The sequence below is a fragment of the Felis catus genome, chromosome F2 (genome assembly GCF_018350175.1).
Source record: "Felis catus isolate Fca126 chromosome F2, F.catus_Fca126_mat1.0, whole genome shotgun sequence".
NCBI lineage: Eukaryota > Metazoa > Chordata > Mammalia > Carnivora > Felidae > Felis > Felis catus.
The window spans coordinates 41,419,625-41,438,041 of NC_058385.1; the positions used below are offsets into that span (position 1 = coordinate 41,419,625).

The window sequence follows — 18,417 nt, forward strand, 5'->3', positions numbered from 1 at the left end:
CCGCATCGGGCTCTGTGCTGACAGCTCAGAGCCTGGAGCCTGCTTCTGATTCTGTGTCTCCCTCTCTCTGCCCCTCCCCGGCTCACGCTCTTGCTCTCTCTCAAAAATAAATAAACGTTAAAAATTTAAATGAAGTAAAATAAATTTTAAAAAAGGTAAAACGAAACAAGGGAATTTTATTTTAATTATAAATTTATTTAATCTGATTTATTAAAATATTTTAATGTGCAAACAGTATAAAAATTACTAATGAGCTATTTTGTATTCTTTTGTCCTTTTTCATTTTCTTTTATGTTTGAAATCCGGGATACTTAAAGTAGATCTCCATTTGCATTGGCCGCATTTCAAGTGCTAATAGCCCCATTGTAACTAGTAGCTACCATGTTGAGCACTGCAGATGGAAGGGTTGGACAGCTGAATTTTTTGTTGTTTCCAGATAAAAATAGAAAGTGAAACTCTGTTGAAACCATATTGAATTCTAGAGATGGTCACATTACTGGATAATACAGAGCAGCAGTTTTACATTTATTAGGGCAATTTGTTGAGAAGAGTTACTAATGCTATTATCTTCATTATAAAGGGTACTGTTACAAGTGAATTTAGGAAATGTGTTTTGTGTTTTATATTTTTATTGAGATAATACTTTTATGTTCAGTAGTTTATAACATCTGTGATTTTAACATCATGCTTTTGTTTTCTCAAGGAATTTTACAATGAATTGGCTCCTGTGTCAAGAATCCCTGCAGGCACCATCTCAAGATTTTTTTTTGCGATTGACACAGTCTTCTTTATTACCTTTCTATGTTTTAGTGTTAATTATTTGTTTTCTTTCTATGATGCAAGTTATTTTTAGGAGAATTAAGTAAGTACCTATGAGAATCATCACATTGCTAACTAATACCTTATGGAAATATGTAAACTATCAATTTTTAGTATCCTTCCAATATTTGTGTATTTGTTTTAGAGTTTCTAGTTCCATTCTCTTGTTATGAACATGTACAATGTCGTTATAACTTAACCAGATAATATTCAAATTTGTTTATACATCTAAATACATGATGTACAAATTTAATGTAGGAATAATATTCATTTAAACTGTTAGACTCCTTCACTAATTTAGTCATATTTTTACTGAACGTAAGAATAATTTTTGTAACCTAAATGAAGCTAGTAATGTAAGTGATTTTAAATTATCAAGACTATTTTAAAATATTTTTGTCATGGCTGAAAGCAATAACTAGTTAAGTGATAATCTTGGAAAAGGAACCTAAAAATCTTTTTTGTCATATTTCCTGAATTTTCATATTTAGTCTTCACTGAGTCAGTGTCTTCAGGTTCTTAAAAGCCCTTTCAAGGACTTGGAGATGTATATAAGTTAGGCATTTGACTATCAGAATATACTTTCAGATTTCAAGAACCACCTGTATTTCTTTTTTTTTTTTTGAAAAAGTTTAAGACCTTTGATTATTTAAAAATGTTTTTTCAATAGTAAAAAACATTTCCTTTGTGTAGTGGCAAGTCCTTGAAAGAAACTATTACGCTTGAAGATGGACGAATTGGAGGAAGGCCAGAAATAATTTATCATGTGATTCATACTATTTTATTGGGCTCTCTTGCAATGGTTATAGAAGGGTAAGTGTACTTTATTGGAGCTATTTGTTTTTACAAACAGTTGTCCTTTCTAATGGTAATAAATGGATACTTTCAAGAATATATTTATGAGGGACGCCTGGGTAGCTCAGTTGGTTTATGTGTCTGACTCTAGATTTTGGCTCAGGTCATGATCTCATGGTTCCTGAGTTTGAGCCTGGCATTGGGCTCTGCCCTGACATTGTGGAGTCTGCTTGGGATTCTGTCTGTCTGTCTGTGTGTCTCTCTCTCTTTCTCTCTCTCTCTCTCTGTCCCTACCCTGTTTGCACTCTCTCTCAAAACAAAACAAAACAAAACAAAACAAAAACAAAAACACTTAAAAAAGAATATATTTATGAAACTATAAAAACTCAAAATCTACAAACTTTCTTAATTTATCTGGAGTTTACAGAGGTGCTTATAGTACAGTGAACTGACATTTATTTATTCACTCATTTGTTCAAAAACTATTGAATGTTTTCCAAGGACCAGGCATTGTACTAGGTGCTGAAGGTACATTGGTAAGCAAAAGTGGACATACAGTTTCTAACCTTATGTGACTGTGGCCTAATGGAGGTGACAGATATTAATCACACAAAAATAAAATTACAACTTTGTTAAATGAAATAGAGGTAAATCGTGCTGTGAGGTTAAGAGTTCAGTAAATGAGGGGCGCGTGGGTGGCTCAGTCGGTTGGGCGTCCGACTTCGGCTCAGGTCATGATCTCACGGTCCGTGTGTTTGAGCCCCGTGTCGGGCTCTGTGCTGACGGCTCAGAGCCTGGAGCCTGTTTCTGATTCTGTGTCTCCCTCTCTCTCTGCCCCTCCCCCGTTCATGCTCTGTCTCTCTCTGTCCCAAAAATAAATAAAAAAACGTTGAAAAAAAAATTAAAAAAAAAAAAAAAGAGTTCAGTAAATGATACCCTTTAAAGTTTGGACTCAGATGTAAAATAAGACACATGGGTATAAAATGATTTTGAATACTCAATTTCAATTTGAGGAGGGGCTTTTCCCACAGTAACAACAAGCAATTGTCCAGGTACCAACTGAATGTCCTACACTTTGACTTAATTCTGGCACTGTCCACCTAGAGGTTGCATCAGATTCCACAGTTCAAGATTGCCCCCAACCCACTTCATGTGCCAGTTGCAAGTCCAGGTTATTACCTGTGCTTCTGACCAACTGGCTGTAAATCAGAAGTTCTTAGATCCCCCTCCTCAGGTTCAATTAACTTGCTAGAACAGTTCACAGAACTCAGAGAAACATTTTACTTACTAGATCACTAGTTTATTATAAAAGGATATAACTCAGGAACAACCAGATGGAAGCTCGGCAGAGGGCAAGGTTTGTAGGAAGGGGTCCGGAGCTCCCGTTATCTCTCTAGGTGTACCACTCTCTCCAGGTCTACATGTGGTCGCCAACCCAGAAGCTCTCCAAACCCTGTCCTTTTGGGTTTTTATAAAGCCTCACATAGGCATGATTGATTAAATTATTGGCCATTAGTGATTGAACTCAACCTCTAGGCCCTTTTCCCTCCCCAGAGGTTTGGAGTGGGACTGAGTTCCAACTCCCTAATCACATGGTTGGCTCCACTGGCAACCAGCCCCATCCTTGAGTGTCTTCCAAAAAGTTACCATTAACATTAAAAAAGATACCTTTCCAGTTTCATCACTTAGGAGATTCTAAGAATTTTAGGAGCTGTGAGCCAGGGACTGTACAAAGACCAAATATATGAGAAATACATTTCAATCATCTGAATGATTCTGATTCTATAAAGGTTGCATTGGAGACCACTTCTTCATGTGTGAACAAAGGGCTTCTATTTGCCACCCCAGATTGACCTTAGTCCTCAGACTTTGGGCTTTCCCTCTTTAATGGGTAGAGCCTTGGTAAGTTTATGCCCCTGTCTACACCTACCTTGCAAAAGGAAGATACAAAATATAGATGCCTAGAATGTTTAAGCTGGATATGCTCAATTCTCCCTCTTAAGACACAAATCAGATAAATCACTGCCATGAAGAGGAGCCATTAAGATTCTGAGGTAGAGGGATAAGAGGGGAAGTAGGGAGAGATGAAAAGTATTGATCCTTGTATAAGATTTCTCAAGTTAAATTTTCTTTAATTATGAATATAGATACTGAATCACAGTCCCGTGGTGCTTTTCCAAAAAGAAAGCTTAGCTGCTTTCAAGTATTATATTAATTTTTTATCTTGAAATACTATATACATCACAACCTCAAAGTTACAGTTATTATTGGGCCTGCATTTAACATCTTAATTAATAAGCACAAATGTGCTATATTATAAATCTATTATTTGATATCAGTATTTCAGCATAATTGGTTTCCTTTGTAGACCTATGTACTTCATGCATTTAAAAACATTTTCTTGGGGTGCATGGGTGGCTCAGTCGGTTAAGCGTCCGACTTCGGCTCAGGTCATGATCTCGCGGTCTGTGAGTTCGAGCCCCGCGTCGGGCTCTGTGCTGACAGCTCAGAGCCTGGAACCTGTTTCGGATTCTGTGTCTCCCTCTCTCTCTGACCCTCCCCCATTCATGCTGTCTCTCCCTGTCTCAAAAATAAATAAACATTAAAAAAAAAAAATAAAAACATTTTCTTGGGGCATCTGGAAGACTCAGTTGGTTAACCGACTGACTCTTGATTTTGGCTCAGGTCATGATTTCACGGTTTGCGGGTTCGAGACCTGTGTTAGGCTCCACACTGATGGCAAGGAACCTGCTTGGGATTCTCTCTCCCTCTCTCTCTGCCTCTCCCCCGCTCGCACACATGCATGCTGTCTCTTAAATAAATAAACTTAAAAAAAAAAAAGCCATTTTCTTATAAGTCATCCGTACACTTTATCAGACTGCCAAACCCCTGACCAATGGGAATCTTTTACTGAAATATTGAGAATAGTGGTTCACACTAATAGTTAGCATTCCATAATGCCTAGTAAGTGGGATGAAGAAATGTGTTAAACCATGAATATTCTAAGTGATTCATGTTTTGATTCTCATCTCATTGCCTTGTAGTACTAGAATTTTGGTGCATGGGTTACCTTTTTCCCCCTTTGTACTCTCTCAGTTTTATTTCTCTCTGCAGAAGAACATTTTATTATCCTCACCATTCTTCATTGTTGGATCTACCATTTTCAGTTCAAGGTCCTGTTTTTGAAGATGTAATATGCATTATTCTTTCACTCATCTTTACTTCTTTAATTTATTCACTAGGCCTATAATACTGTGACCACCTGTTCATGCAAATAATAAGCATAGTCACCCAGAATGTGCCAGGCACTCTATTAAGTAGGCAGTAGGGATTAAAGAAATACAAAATCTACTCTTTTGCTTCAAAGAGTAAGTAAACCAAGAGTTAGAATAAAGTAAGTACTATGAGAAAGGTATACAAAGGGTGCTTTAATCACTCAAGAGGAGAGGTACTAACTCAATTGTAGAGGGTGGACAGAGGAAGTAAATTTAAGGAAGATTTCCTAAATGGGGCAACAGCCTTCAGAGATAAATAGAGGTTGGCCAGGCTGTTCATTTTCTTGTGTGTTTGTGTGTGTGTGTAATAATCTGGACAGAATAAATGTCAGGGGTGCTTAGGTGGCTCAGTTGGTTAAGCATCCGATGCCTAGTTTCAACTCAGGTCATGATCTCACAGTTCGTGGGTTCAAGCCCCACATTGCACTCTGCAATGACAGTGCAGAGCCTGCTTGGGATATTCTCATTCTCTCTCTCTCTCTCTCTCTCTCTCTCTCTCTCTCTCTCTGTCTGTCTTTCAGAAATAAATAAACAAAAATGTTATATCAGATTTGTTTTTAGTAAGATCTCTCTGGCAGCAATAATTGAGGAAAACAAGATTAAAGGAAGACAGGCTGGTTAAGAAGGTGTCATAATAGAATATAGAAAAGAGTAGCCATAGAGATGGAGGAAAGGGCCAAAACTAAAATATTTGGGAATTGGAAACTGAGTAAGTAGCAGTAGGGACTGTGGCAGAGGGACTTTAGGAGGAATTGCAACTCAGAAGTCAAAGGAGTTTTTAAAGGAGTACATAATCAGAGAGTAGAAGGCAGGAAGAAGTGGTAAGCATGGACCTCAAGGGGTCTGGCTATAAAGGGAATCAGAGCCTAAGGCAGCACTAGACGAGGATGGATGGGCTTGTATCAAGAAGGAGAAACTTATGTGCATTATGGAATGGAACACTTGAGATTGTTATGCAAACTCTGGCTAGAACACTAATCATATTTAGGGAAGTCCTAGGAGAAAAACTGAAAAGGTGCATCAACACCATATTTTTGAGGGCCCTGAAATTTAGATGAGTTTTCATTTATTTCAGTAGATTCTGGGGAACCACTAGAGACTATAACAAAAAGTGTCTTGTAATTATGTTTGAAGAAGGTTCATCTGGCATTTGGTTGAAGGAGAGTCTAAAGGTAGAGATGTAGGGCACCTGGCTGGCTCAGTGGGAAGAGTATTCAACTCTTGTTCTTGGGGTTTTAAGTTCAAGCCCCACATAGGATATAGAGATTACTAAAAAACAACAAAAGGTAGAGATGTTAATTATCAGGCTGTTGCAATAAAATGGTAAGGAAGAGATAGATGCAGAGAAATCATTGGACTGGACATAGTGGTCTAATCTCTAGAGCAGTTAGTTGGTGTTCTAGGGAATGTTACGTACATATAATTCAATGTGAATGGTGTCTCCTGGAGTTCTAAACCAGACTCTAGTTTTGATTCTGGGTGACTTGAAGAATAGCAGGAATGGGGGTAATTAGGAGGAAATATTGGTTGACCAGAGGAAACTAATACAGTTCCTTTGTCTTAGCAATATGTATTCTATATACACATACACTACTTCTGTCAAAGTCCAAGTCAGTTTTCATTTTTCTTAAGATTTTATTTTTAAGTAATCTCTATACCCAACATGGGGCTCAAACTTACAACGCTGAGATTAAGAGCTGCATGCTCCACCAACTGAGCCAGCCGGGTTCCCCTACATTTTTTTTAAATCGCCAAAAAGCTAGGGTAGCAGTATAGTACCTGCAATTTTACATTTTGCTTTTATATTTTTCATAACTATTTAATACCTACTGAAGGACAGGTTTCTAGTTTTTTTTCTACTAAAACAACATACTGCAGTTAAAACTTTTGTATCTTTATATACGTATACTAATATATCTGTTAACTAACTTACTAGAAATGGGGTTCTCTTGGAGTACTTAAAATTTGTCTAGGTTTTGGGGTGCCTGGGTGGCTCAGTCGGTTAAGCGTCCAACTCTTGATTTCAGCTCAAGTCATGTCTTGCAGCTCGTGGGTTCAAGCCTGTTGTCGGGCTCTGCACTGGCAATGCGGAGCCTGCTTGGGATTCTCTCTCTCTTTTTCTTTCTGCCCCTCCCCTGCTTGCATGCTCGCTCTCTCCCTCTCAAAAATAAATAAACATGAAACAAACCAAAACTAAAAACTTAAAAAAATTTTTTTATAGATTTTGCCAAATTGCCTTCTGGAAAAGTATAGCAGTTTATATTTTCTCCAAGAGTACAATCTTACTACACTCTCATCTATATTAATGCTCTTATTCCATCCTCATTTTAGTAACCTGCATGTTTTCTTGATTATTTAAGAAATGAATAACAATCTGTTGCTGAAAGAGGCTAAGCTTTTCATTTTCCCTTAACATGTGGTATTTTCATGGGTAGTAGGAGAGAACTGAGAAAAGAGAAATTGGGTTGCCTGGCTGGCTCAGTCAGTGGAGCATGTGACTAATGATCTTGGGGTTATGAGTTTGAACCCCACATTGGGTGCAGAAATTACTTAAAAAAATAAAATCTTTAAAAAAAGATAGAGAAATTAGATAGTAATGAGGTTCATGGGATATCTGATATGTGACTCCCATTCTTTTCTAGCTTGAAATACCTCTGGACTCCTTATGTATGCATGTTAGCAGCATTTGGTGTATGTTCTCCTGAACTTTGGATGACACTTTTCAAGTGGCTTCGATTACGAACAGTACACCCAGTGTTATTGGTGAGTCGTTGTTATTTTGTGTTAAGTACTTGTTTCTCTTTCAATTACACAAATGGAAACTACATTGAATACAATTGAAATGGTGTGAGTAAAGGATATTATGACTTACAAGTGAAAAAGAGATCCCGGGGAAAAATTTTTTTTTAGAATTTCTGATTTAAATGCAGATAAGTAAAATAGAAGGTAAAAATACGAGTGAATCAATAATGTTAGAGGCTATCAAGAATTAATTTTTAGGGGCACCTGGGTGGTTCAGTTGGTTGAGTGTGTGACTCTTGGTTTCATTCAGTTCAGGTCATGACGTCACGGTTTATGAGATCAAGCCCCACGTTGGGCTTTGTGCCGCCAGTGTGGAACATGCTTGGTATTCTGTCTCTCTCCCTCTCTCTCTCTCTGCCCCTCCCCTGCTTGCATGTACTCTTTCTCTCTCTCAAAATAAATAAACTTTTAAAAAATTTATTAAAAAAGAACTAATTTTGAGTGGTTGGGCATCTGACTTCAGCTCAGGTCATGATCTCATCGTTTGTGAGTTTGGGCCCCCAGTCAGGCTCTGTGCTTGCAGCTCAGAGCCTGGAGCCTGCTTCGGATTCTGTGTCTCCCTCACTCTCTGCCCTTCCCCTGTTTGTGCTCTGTCTCTCAAAAATAAATAATGAAACATTAAAAAATAAAATAAAAAAAAGAATTTTTATAATATCATTCTTGATTTGATATGGAACTATTATATGTTTTCTTTTTTGTTGTTTAAACAAAACTTTTTTTTTTGGTTTTTTTTTAATTTAATTTTGAGAGAGAGAGAACGAGCAGGAGAGGGGCAGAGAGAGGGAGAGAGAGAATCCCAAGCAGGCTTTGCACTGTCAGCATAGAGCCCAATGTGGGGCTCAATTCCACAAATTGTGAGATCATGACCTGAACCAAAATCAGGAGTGGGACACTTAACTGCTTAACCAACTGAGCCACCCAGGCAAACTATTGTATGTTTTCAATGTGAATACAACATTTTCACTGTGCCTGCTATGTGCAGTGAGCTTACAATGCAAATTAATTTCATCAGGTAGATTACAGTCTCCTATTCATAAAAATAATAAGTATTGACAGGGTACTGTTAGAACACAGAGTAGGGCTACTTAATTCAGTCTTGTTAGGGATTCAAAGACTTTTCAATCTGAAATTTGAAAGATGATGAATTATTACTTGGATGGATGGGAAAGAAAGGGTGGGCATTCATGGTAGAAGGAATAAACATAGATAGGCAAAGAACATGTTGTAATCAAAGGGAATAAAAACAGTGGCAAAGAAAAAGCATGATATATTTACTTTTCTTGGCACATGAAATGTGAGATAAGAGTGGTCAAGAAATGAGATTGGGGAATTCAAGACGTGTAAGGTCATGGAGGCCTTTGAATATCATGCAGTAACACTTGGTCTTATCCTATAGGAAGTGGAAAAATCATTGAAATGTTTATGTGTGAGTGTGAGAGAGTCAGACTTCTGTTTTCTCTCAGTTCACACTTACAATTCTTTGAAGGATAGACTTGAGGGTGACAAATTCAAGCCAAAAAGGTAAGGTACTGGCCATGGTGAATGGAAGTGATAAAAGCTTCAATATATTGAGTGTTCACCACGTGTCGGGTACTGTTTATAAAATACTTTATGTGCTATTCAATGCTTACAAAGGCCCTAACAGCTAAGTTTTATTGTCTGTATTTTATAGACAAAGAAACTAAGGGTTAATCTGGTTAAATAACTTGCTTGAGATCACACAGTTTATAAATGTGGAAATCATGATTTACACCCAAGTTTTTCTGACTCTGGGGTCTATGAAAAAAATTAGAAAAGAAGGTTAGTGAGACTTGGTGCTTCAACAGTATGGAGAGACAAATCATAGATATTTCCTAGTTCTCTAGTTTGTGTGACTGTGGATTTTAGGGTTACCAAAATAGGGTTATGGACATAGGACAATAGGAAGAACAGGTTTTGGCAAAGGGATGATGAATAATTATCTTTAGTAATAGTCATGTTGTGTTTTGCTGGTCTTTTTCCAGAGGAATTTATATGTTTTTGTTTTAGCATACTTGTATATTGATATGTACTGGTGTTTTTCTTGTGTTAATTCATTGCCTTTTTGTTGCTAGCTTTTTAGGTAGCACGGTGCAGTGTCCTTTTAAGCTGTTCATAACTTAAATTCCTGGCAGAATTGTCAAATATTGATTTATTATTTGAAATACTACCATAAGTGTTACCTTTTTTCTGTTCTGTCTTAAATTTATATAGTAAATATGTATGTCTCACTTTATCTCCTGCTTAATATGTCTTAAATTCGTTAATCTTCACCCATTTCACTCTGTGAAACTAGCTTCCACATTGACTTCAGTTTCTCTGAAATTTTATAACTCTAAAAATCTGTGATTGATCATGGAGTCAATGTCTAGTACCTCCAGTACATTCTGAAATGTATCCACAATCATTTTTGTTTTAATATTTTAGGCTCTTATTCTGAGCATGGCTGTGCCCACTATAATAGGTCTCAGCTTATGGAAAGAGGTAAGAAAGGTTTTTATATTATGAAAATGTACTTTACAAGGTAGTGATAAATTTACATGTGTGTAGCATATTTATATTGAGATACTATTCTAACCAAATAAAGTGTGATATTCTTAGTATGCCTAATTTTTTATCATTAGGAGCACAATACAAGAGTTAAAACATTTTTAGAATGCCACATGATGCAATTTTCTGTGGTTTCCTTATTTATTTATTTATTTATTTATTTATTTATTTATTTATTTATATTTAAATGTTTATTTATTTATTTTGAGAGAGAGCATGTGCATGTGTGTGCGAATAGGGGAGACGGAGAGAGAGAATCCCAAGCAAGCTCCACGCCTTTAGTGGGGAGCCCATCGCAGGGCTCAGTCCTATAAACCCAGGCGCCCCTCAATTTTCTACAGTCTAATTCTGTTACTAATTCAGTTTATAATTGGCAAAGGCCATTACTGAATAAATAGGTGATAATATTAAAAAGCAATTTGGGGGGCGCTTGGGTAGCTCTGTCAGTTTGGGTGTTTGACTTCAGCTCAGGTAATGATCTCGCGGTTCGTGAGTTTGAGCCCTGCATCAGGCTCTGTGCTGACAACTCAGAGCCTGGAACCTGCCTCAGATTATGTGTCTCCCTCTCTCTCTCTGCCCCTCTCCCGCTCACACTCTGTCTCTGTCTCTCTCAAAAATAAATAAACGTTAAAAAATTTTTTTTATTAAAAAGCATTTTGTAATGAAAAACCCACAACTAACATCGTACTCAGTATTGAAAAACGGAGGTTTTCTTCTAAGGTCAGGAACAAGACTGACTCTCACCACTTTTATTCAACATAGTACTGGAAGTTAGAAGTCCATAGCAGTCAGACCAAAGAAAGGAATAAAAGGCATCCACATTGGTAAAGAAGTAAAACTTTTGTTATTTGCAGATGACGTGATATTATATATAGGAAACTCTATTGGAGCACCTGGGTGGCTCAGTGGGTTTAGTGTCTGACTCTTGATTTTAGCTCAGGTCATGATCTCACATTCGTGAAAATGAAAAAAGAGGGACACCTGGGTGGCGTAGTTGGTTATGCGTCCCAACTCTTGATTTCAGCTCAGGTCATGATCTCATGGTTTGTGGGATTGAGCCCCACATTGGGCTCCTCGCTGTCAGCATGGAGCCTACTTGGGATTCTCTCTCTTCCTCTCTGTCTGAGCCTCCCTCATTCATCCTCTCTCTCTCTCTCTCAAAATAAATAAATATGAGAAAGAGAAGTTAAACAGCAGAAAGAAATTAAGAAAACAATCCCATTTACAATTGTACCAAAAATAATAAGATACCTAGGAATAAACCTAACCAAAGAGATGAAAGACCTGTACTCTGAAAACGATAAAACCTGATGAAAGAAATTGAAGACAACACAAAGAAATGGAAAGATGTCACATGCTCATGGATTAGACAAACAAGTATTGGGGGCACCCGGGCGGCTCAGTGGGTTAAGCATCTGACTCTTGAGTTCGGCTCAGGTCATGGTCTCACAGTTTGTGAGTTTGAGCCCTGCATCAGGCTCTGTGCTGATGGCATAAAGCCTGTGTGAGATATTCTCTCTCTCTCTCTCTCTCTCTCTCTCTCTCTCTCTCTCTCTCTCTCTCTCTCTCTCTCTTTCTCTCTCTTTCTCTCTCTTTCTCTCTCTTTCTCTCTCTTTCTCTCTCTCTGTGTTCCTCCCCTGCTTGGCTCTATCGCTCTCAAAATAAAAATAAACTTATTAAAAAAAAAAACAAGAACAAATATTGTTAAAATGTCTATATTACCCAAAGCAGTCTACACATTCAATGCAATCTGTATCAAAATACCAGTAGAGGGGCGCCTGGGTGGCGCAGTTGGTTAAGCGTCCGACTTCAGCCAGGTCACGATCTCGCGGTCCGGGAGTTCGAGCCCCGCATCGGGCTCTGTGCTGACAGCTCAGAGCCTGGAGCCTGCTTCGGATTCTGTGTCTCCCTCTCTCTCTGCTCCTCCCCCGTTCATGCTCTGTCTCTCTCTGTCCCAAAAATAAATAAACGTTGAAAAAAAAATTTAAAAAAAAATACCAGTAGAATTAGAACAGACATTCCTAAAATGTGTATGGAACCAAAAAAGACCCCAAATAGCCAAAGCAATCTTGGAAAGCAAAACTGAAAGTATCATGACCCCAGACTTCAAGTTATATTACAAAGCTATAGTAATCAAAACAGTATGGTACTGGCACAAAAATAAACACATAGATCAATGGAACAGAATAGAAAGCCCAGAAATAAATCTACAATTTTATGGTCAATTAATCTTCAACAAAGGAGGCAAGCATATGCAATGGGAAAAGGACAGTCTTCAACAAATGCTGTTGGGAAGACTAGACAGTTACATACAATACAATGAAACTGGACCACTTTCTTACACCATACACAAAGGTAAACTCAAAATGGACTAAGGACCTAAATGTGAGACCCGAAATCATAAAAATCCTAGAAGAGAACACAAGCATTAATTACTCTGACATTGGCCATAGCAACATTTTTCTAGGTATGTTTCCTGAGACAAAGGAAACAAAAGTAAAAATAAATTATTTGGGACTACACCAAAATAAAGAGCTTCTGAACAGCAAAAGAAACAATCAACAAAACAAAAGGACAATCTACTGAATGGGAGAAGACGTTTGCAAATGACATATCTGATAAAGGGTTCATATCCAAAATATATAAAGAACTGATACAACTCAACACCTAAAAAACAAATAATCCAATTTAAAAGTGGGCAGAAGACATAATTCTCCAAAGAAGATATACAGATGGCTAATAGACACATGAAAAGATGCTCAGCATCACTCATTATCATAAAAATGCAAATCAAAACCATAATGAGATACCATCTCACATTGGTCAGAAGAGCTAAAATAAAAATTACAGAGACACCTGGGTGGCTCAGTCGGTTGAGTGCATGACTTTTCTGCTCCCGTCTGGATCTCATGGTTTGTGAGTTTGAGCCCCACATTGGGCTCCACACTGACAGTGCAGAGCCTGCTTAGGATTCTCTCTCTGCCTTTCTCTCTCTCTCTCTCTCTCTCTCTCTCTCTCTCTCTCTCTCTCTCTCTCTCTCTCAATGTAAATAAATAAACTTAAAAAAAAAACTAAAGGGGCGCCTGGGTGGCTCAGTCGGTTGAATGTCTGGCTTCGGCTCAGGTCATGATCTCACCGTTCGTGAGTTCAAGCCCTGCATCGGGCTCTGTGTTGACAGCTCAGAGCCTGGAGCCTGCTTCAGATTGTGTGTCCCCCTCTCTCTCTGCCCCACCCCTGCTTGTGTTCTCTCTCTGTCTTTCAAAAATGAATAAACATAAAAAAAAAACTAAAAAACCAAAAATAAAAAACCAAGTGTTAGTGAGGATATGGAGAAATAGAAACACTCATGCACTGTTTGTGGGAATGCAAATTGTACAGCCACTGTGGAAGACAGTATAGAGGATCCTCAAATAATTAAAAATAGAACTACCTTATGATCCAGCAATTGCACTACCAGATATTTACCCAAAGAATACAAAAACACTAATTCAGAGTGATACATGCACCCCTATGTTTATTGTAGCATTATTTACAATAGCTAAATTGTGGAAACAGCCTAAGTGTCCATTGATAGATGAATGGCTAAAGAAGATATGTGTGTGTGTATATTATATATAATAATATATATGTATAATATACACACACACTTATCTTGATGAGCACTGAGTAATACAGGGAATTGAGTAATATAGGGAATTGTCCATTGATATATGAATGGCTAAAGAAGATATGGTGTGTGTGTGTATATTATATATATATATAATATATATATTATATGTATAATACACACGCACTTATCTTGATGAGCACTGAGTAATATAGGGAATTGTTTAATCAGTATATTGTACACCTGAAAGGAATATAATGCTGTATGTTAACTACACTGGAATTAAAAAAAAGTGTTTTGGCAACTCCAAAATTTGAATATTTATAAAATAATATAAATTCTTTAGTTTATTGTAGTATAACATGAAACTAATTGCCAATAAACCTGTTAAATTAATTGTGTGTTCCTGAAAGATGAAACTGATGATTGTTTGGTAATGATAAAATTATTTATTGAGTCTAGGCAGTAAATTAACCATAAAATAGATTATTTAGATTATTTGGACTGAGAAGAATGAGCAGCTCACTGAAAGAAAGTAAAAAGATCCGTGATATTTTTTCCATGAGAATGACGTTATAATATTGTTTGTCTTACGTTAGTCTCGTAGTAAATACTCTGGAGCAGTTTTGAACTTTTTGGATACTTATACATATTTTTGGGAATTTTGTTTTGCATTTTAGTTTTTTCCAAGATTAATGACAGAACTAATGGAACTACAAGAATTTTATGACCCAGATACAGTGGAACTTATGACCTGGATAAAGTAAGAATTGAACTGCTTAACACTTTTGTTAAACCATTGTTGCATGCTATCTCATCAATTCAGGGGAAATAATAAATTAATCCTTTTCCAAATTGTTCTCATAAAACTTAGAATTTTGCCCCATGCTTTTAGGGATATTTAGTTTTTAATTGACTTATAATTCTGATTTTCTAATTGAACTCCTCTCCATTGGAAATACAGCATTAGGTCACCTGGGTAGCTTAGATGGTTAAGCATTTGACTCTTGATTTCAGCTCCGGTCATGATCTCATGGTTTGTGGGTTCAAGCCCTGCTATTGGGCTCTGCGCTTACAGTTTGGAGACTGCTTGGGATTCTCTGGCTCCCTCTTTCTGCCCCTCCCCTGTTCATGTGTGCACGTTCGCTCTCTGTCTCAAAAATAAACTTAATGGGGCGCCTGGGTGGCGCAGTCGGTTAAGCGTCCGACTTCAGCCAAGTCACGATCTCGCGGTCCGGGAGTTCGAGCCCCGCGTCAGGCTCTGGGCTGATGGCTCAGAGCCTGGAGCCTGTTTCTGATTCTGTGTCTCCCTCTCTCTCTGCCCCTCCCCCGTTCATGCTCTGTCTCTCTCAGTCCCCAAAATAAATAAACGTTGAAAAAATAAATAAATAAGTAAACTTAAAAAAAAAAAGAAAGTAGCATTCAGGGGCAACTGGCTAGCTCAGTCAGAGCATGTGACTCAGGGCGCGTGGGTGGCTCAGTCAGTTAAGCATCTGACTCTTGATTTCAGCTCAGTTCATGATCTCAGGGTCATGAGATTGAGCCCAGTTTTGGGTTCTGCACTGACAGCACAGAGCCTGCTTGGGATTCTCTCTCTGCTGCTCCCCTGCTCACAAGCGTGCGCACTCTCTCTCTCAAAAATAAATAAATAAACTTAAAAAAAAGCATGTGATTCTTGATCTCTGGATTGTGAGTTCAAGCCCCTTACTTAAAGAAATAAAAAGCTAATATATATAGCATTGATAAGTTTGAGATTTGAGACTCTTTCTGTGCTACACCTAGAAATGTAGAATATAAAGAAACAAATATTCCTTTATTTAGATAGTCAAGAGGTTGTTTCTTTTACCCTGGCTTGGATAAGTGGTGGATTACTAGTCTTGTTAATGAAGTTTACCAAAATTTAAGATTTTAATTTTAATAGCCATACATATTTTATTTTATTTATTTATTTTTAAATTTTTTAATCTTTATTTATTTTTGAGAGAGGGAGAGAGAGAGACAGAATGTGAGCAGGGAAGGAACAGAGAGAGAGGGAGACACAGAATCCAAAGCAGGTTCCAGGCTCCAAGCTGCCAGCTCAGAGCTCGACCCAGGGCTCAAACCCACGGACCGTGAGATCATGAATCTGAACCGAAGCCGGCCACTCAACTGACTGAGCCATCCAGGCGCCCCTAATAACCATGCGTATGTTAAAACCCACACAGGACAGAAGATATGGTCTTTGGCCTATGGATACAGGGAATTGCAATTGAGACCCCGTTTTCCCTCTCTCAACACACACATATGACTAAGGGACGCTCAGAGGACTACACTATCAGTGATAGAATAGACCCACAAAATAACCATCCAGTGGTAGGGAAAGCATATCTTCCTTGGCCTCAGCTATTAGTCAAACAAAAGTCTCTCCTCTGAATTTGCAGCAGTGGATCTGAATTCACACGGGTTTGCGGTTTGAAATTATACTTGTCTAATCCAAGAAACCCCCAGTCAAAAAATTATCATAAAAAGTGGTCCTGTGTGGTTTAGAGTGTCTGATATATTCTCAACCCAGGCTACACAGGTTTCCACAAATAGGACTTCATGAAGATGAGCTCTAAAATTAAAAAACACATGACAAAACGGTCCAACACAGTGAGATCAGCTGTTGTTTGTGATAAACAACAGAATTAGATCTCTAACAATTTTTCTTTTTCTTTCTTTTTTTTTTTTAGTTTACTTACTTACTGAAGTAAACTCTATACCCAATATGACCCTGACATCAAGAGTCACATGCTCTTCTGACTATGCCAGCCATGTGCCCCAGAGCTCTAGAAATTTCTGATAATAAAATTTATGTGAGTTGGTTTCTGCTGCATAATAGACTACCACAAAAGTTAGTGGCTGCAAATAATAAACATTTCTTATTTTTCACTATTTTGGCAGTCAGTGAGTGGGGGGTGGGGAAGAGTCTTCTGGTCTGGGCTAGCTGCTCTGGGACTGAGTGGTCAGGCATGGCCTCTCTCACATGTCTAAAGGTTGGGTAGGTACCAGCTGGGGGAATGGAATTGACTTGGCCACAGGCCTCTCATCCAGCTCAGGTAGCCTGGGCTCATTTAGAAGATAGTGGTTATAGAGTTCTTAAGAGTAACAAGAGAGGGCAAATCTCAATGTCAAACATTTTAAAAGTTTCTGCTCACATTATGTTTCTGTTCTGTTGGCCAAAGCGAGTCACATGACCAGGACCACTGTTTGCTCTGAGAGCATAGGTATGAGGTAAGAATCATTGCAGCCATTTTACAACTAGTCTACCCTGTGGGTAGACACTATGAAATAACTACACTGAAAAATGTTTAAGACATAGAAGGAGAAAATAAAACATGAAAAAATGAAACACTATCAAAAAACAGGAAAATATGGGGGGGGGAACAAAAATGTTTCTATAAACGAGGAATAGGTATATAGAAATGAGAATTGGTGTTATTACAAGTTTTGTTACTCTAAATACACATTTCATATGTATAAAAATTGTTTTCTTTAGATCACCTTTATTGCCTATTAATATTTTTTGTGAATTGTGATTACCATTGTAGGACACTGACTATATAGCTTTGCATTGTCATTAACAAAAGATGAAGTTAAATCTGGGTGTGTGATTTATCACATTATTTTTAAGCATAGGGGCTTGAACATTGGACATTGTACATCAGGCAGTTAAATATATTACTGTGGTATAATTATCCTGTTTCATGTTTGTTTCCCCATTACTGGGTGCTCCCTGAAGACAGTGGCTGTGTGCCATCTTTTATTTCCAGAGCTTGGCATTGACTCTAGCGTGTAGTAAGTGGATGCTGAATGTTGAATTGGTTGGATTGGTTAGTGAAAACATTGGAGCAACCCTTTGGGATCTGCTTTTAGGTTTCCTAGTCTTGTAAGTGACATCTTTCTGGGGCTTTGGATCATCGTTCAAAATGGAGAAGTCCTACATGTGTTATCTGCAGACAGGTACATGGTAAAGGTAGGGAAGAAGCAGGAGATGGATGGATTGGGAAAGATTTGGGTTGTGGTGGTTAATATTTTCAGAAGGATAAATTTGAGAATTCACACTCACCATTGAATTGATTACACTATATAAAGTAGTAAATTCCTGTCATTATATATACCCTGCATTATTTTTTAGTAGTAGTATTACCACCTGGCCTATATCCCTCCCATCTCTCTCAAAAGCCAGGAACCTTGGGGTGCCTGGGTGGCTCAGTCGGTTAAGTGTCTGACTTTGGCTTAGGTTATGATCTCATAGCTCATGGGTTTGAGCCCCGCATCAGGTTTTGTGCTGACAACTCAGAGCTTGGAACCTGCTTCAGATTCTGTGTCTCCCTCTCTCTGCCCCTCCCCGGCTCATTATCTATCCCTCTCTCAAAAATAAGTAAACATTAAAAAAATTTTTTTTGTTTTAATTAAAAAAAAAAAGAAATGCCAGGGACCTTGTCTCCACACCACCTTTAAATTGTTTTTCTGTATTAGGGCACCTGGGTGGCTCACTCATTTAAGCATCCCGACTCTTCATTTTGGCTC

At 37.9% G+C, this 18,417-nt stretch overlaps 1 protein-coding gene across 8 annotated transcripts in view; it reads left to right on the forward strand.

The window, feature by feature from the left end:
- The window catches only part of DPY19L4 (dpy-19 like 4), a 68,909-nt gene that overhangs the window by 38,155 nt on the left and 12,337 nt on the right, over positions 1-18,417 (forward strand). For 6 of the 8 annotated variants that reach the window (XM_023248143.2, XM_023248145.2, XM_045049645.1 and 3 more), the window contains 5 exons: positions 704-862; positions 1,513-1,632; positions 7,532-7,652; positions 10,137-10,193; positions 14,547-14,629. In XM_023248143.2, the coding sequence (XP_023103911.2) occupies positions 704-862; positions 1,513-1,632; positions 7,532-7,652; positions 10,137-10,193; positions 14,547-14,629 (540 nt within the window). Of the gene's footprint in view, positions 1-703; positions 863-1,512; positions 1,633-7,531; positions 7,653-10,136; positions 10,194-14,546; positions 14,630-17,069; positions 18,152-18,417 lie in introns of those variants that run through there. The other 2 variants (XM_045049647.1, XM_023248144.2) reach the window with 2 other exon arrangements.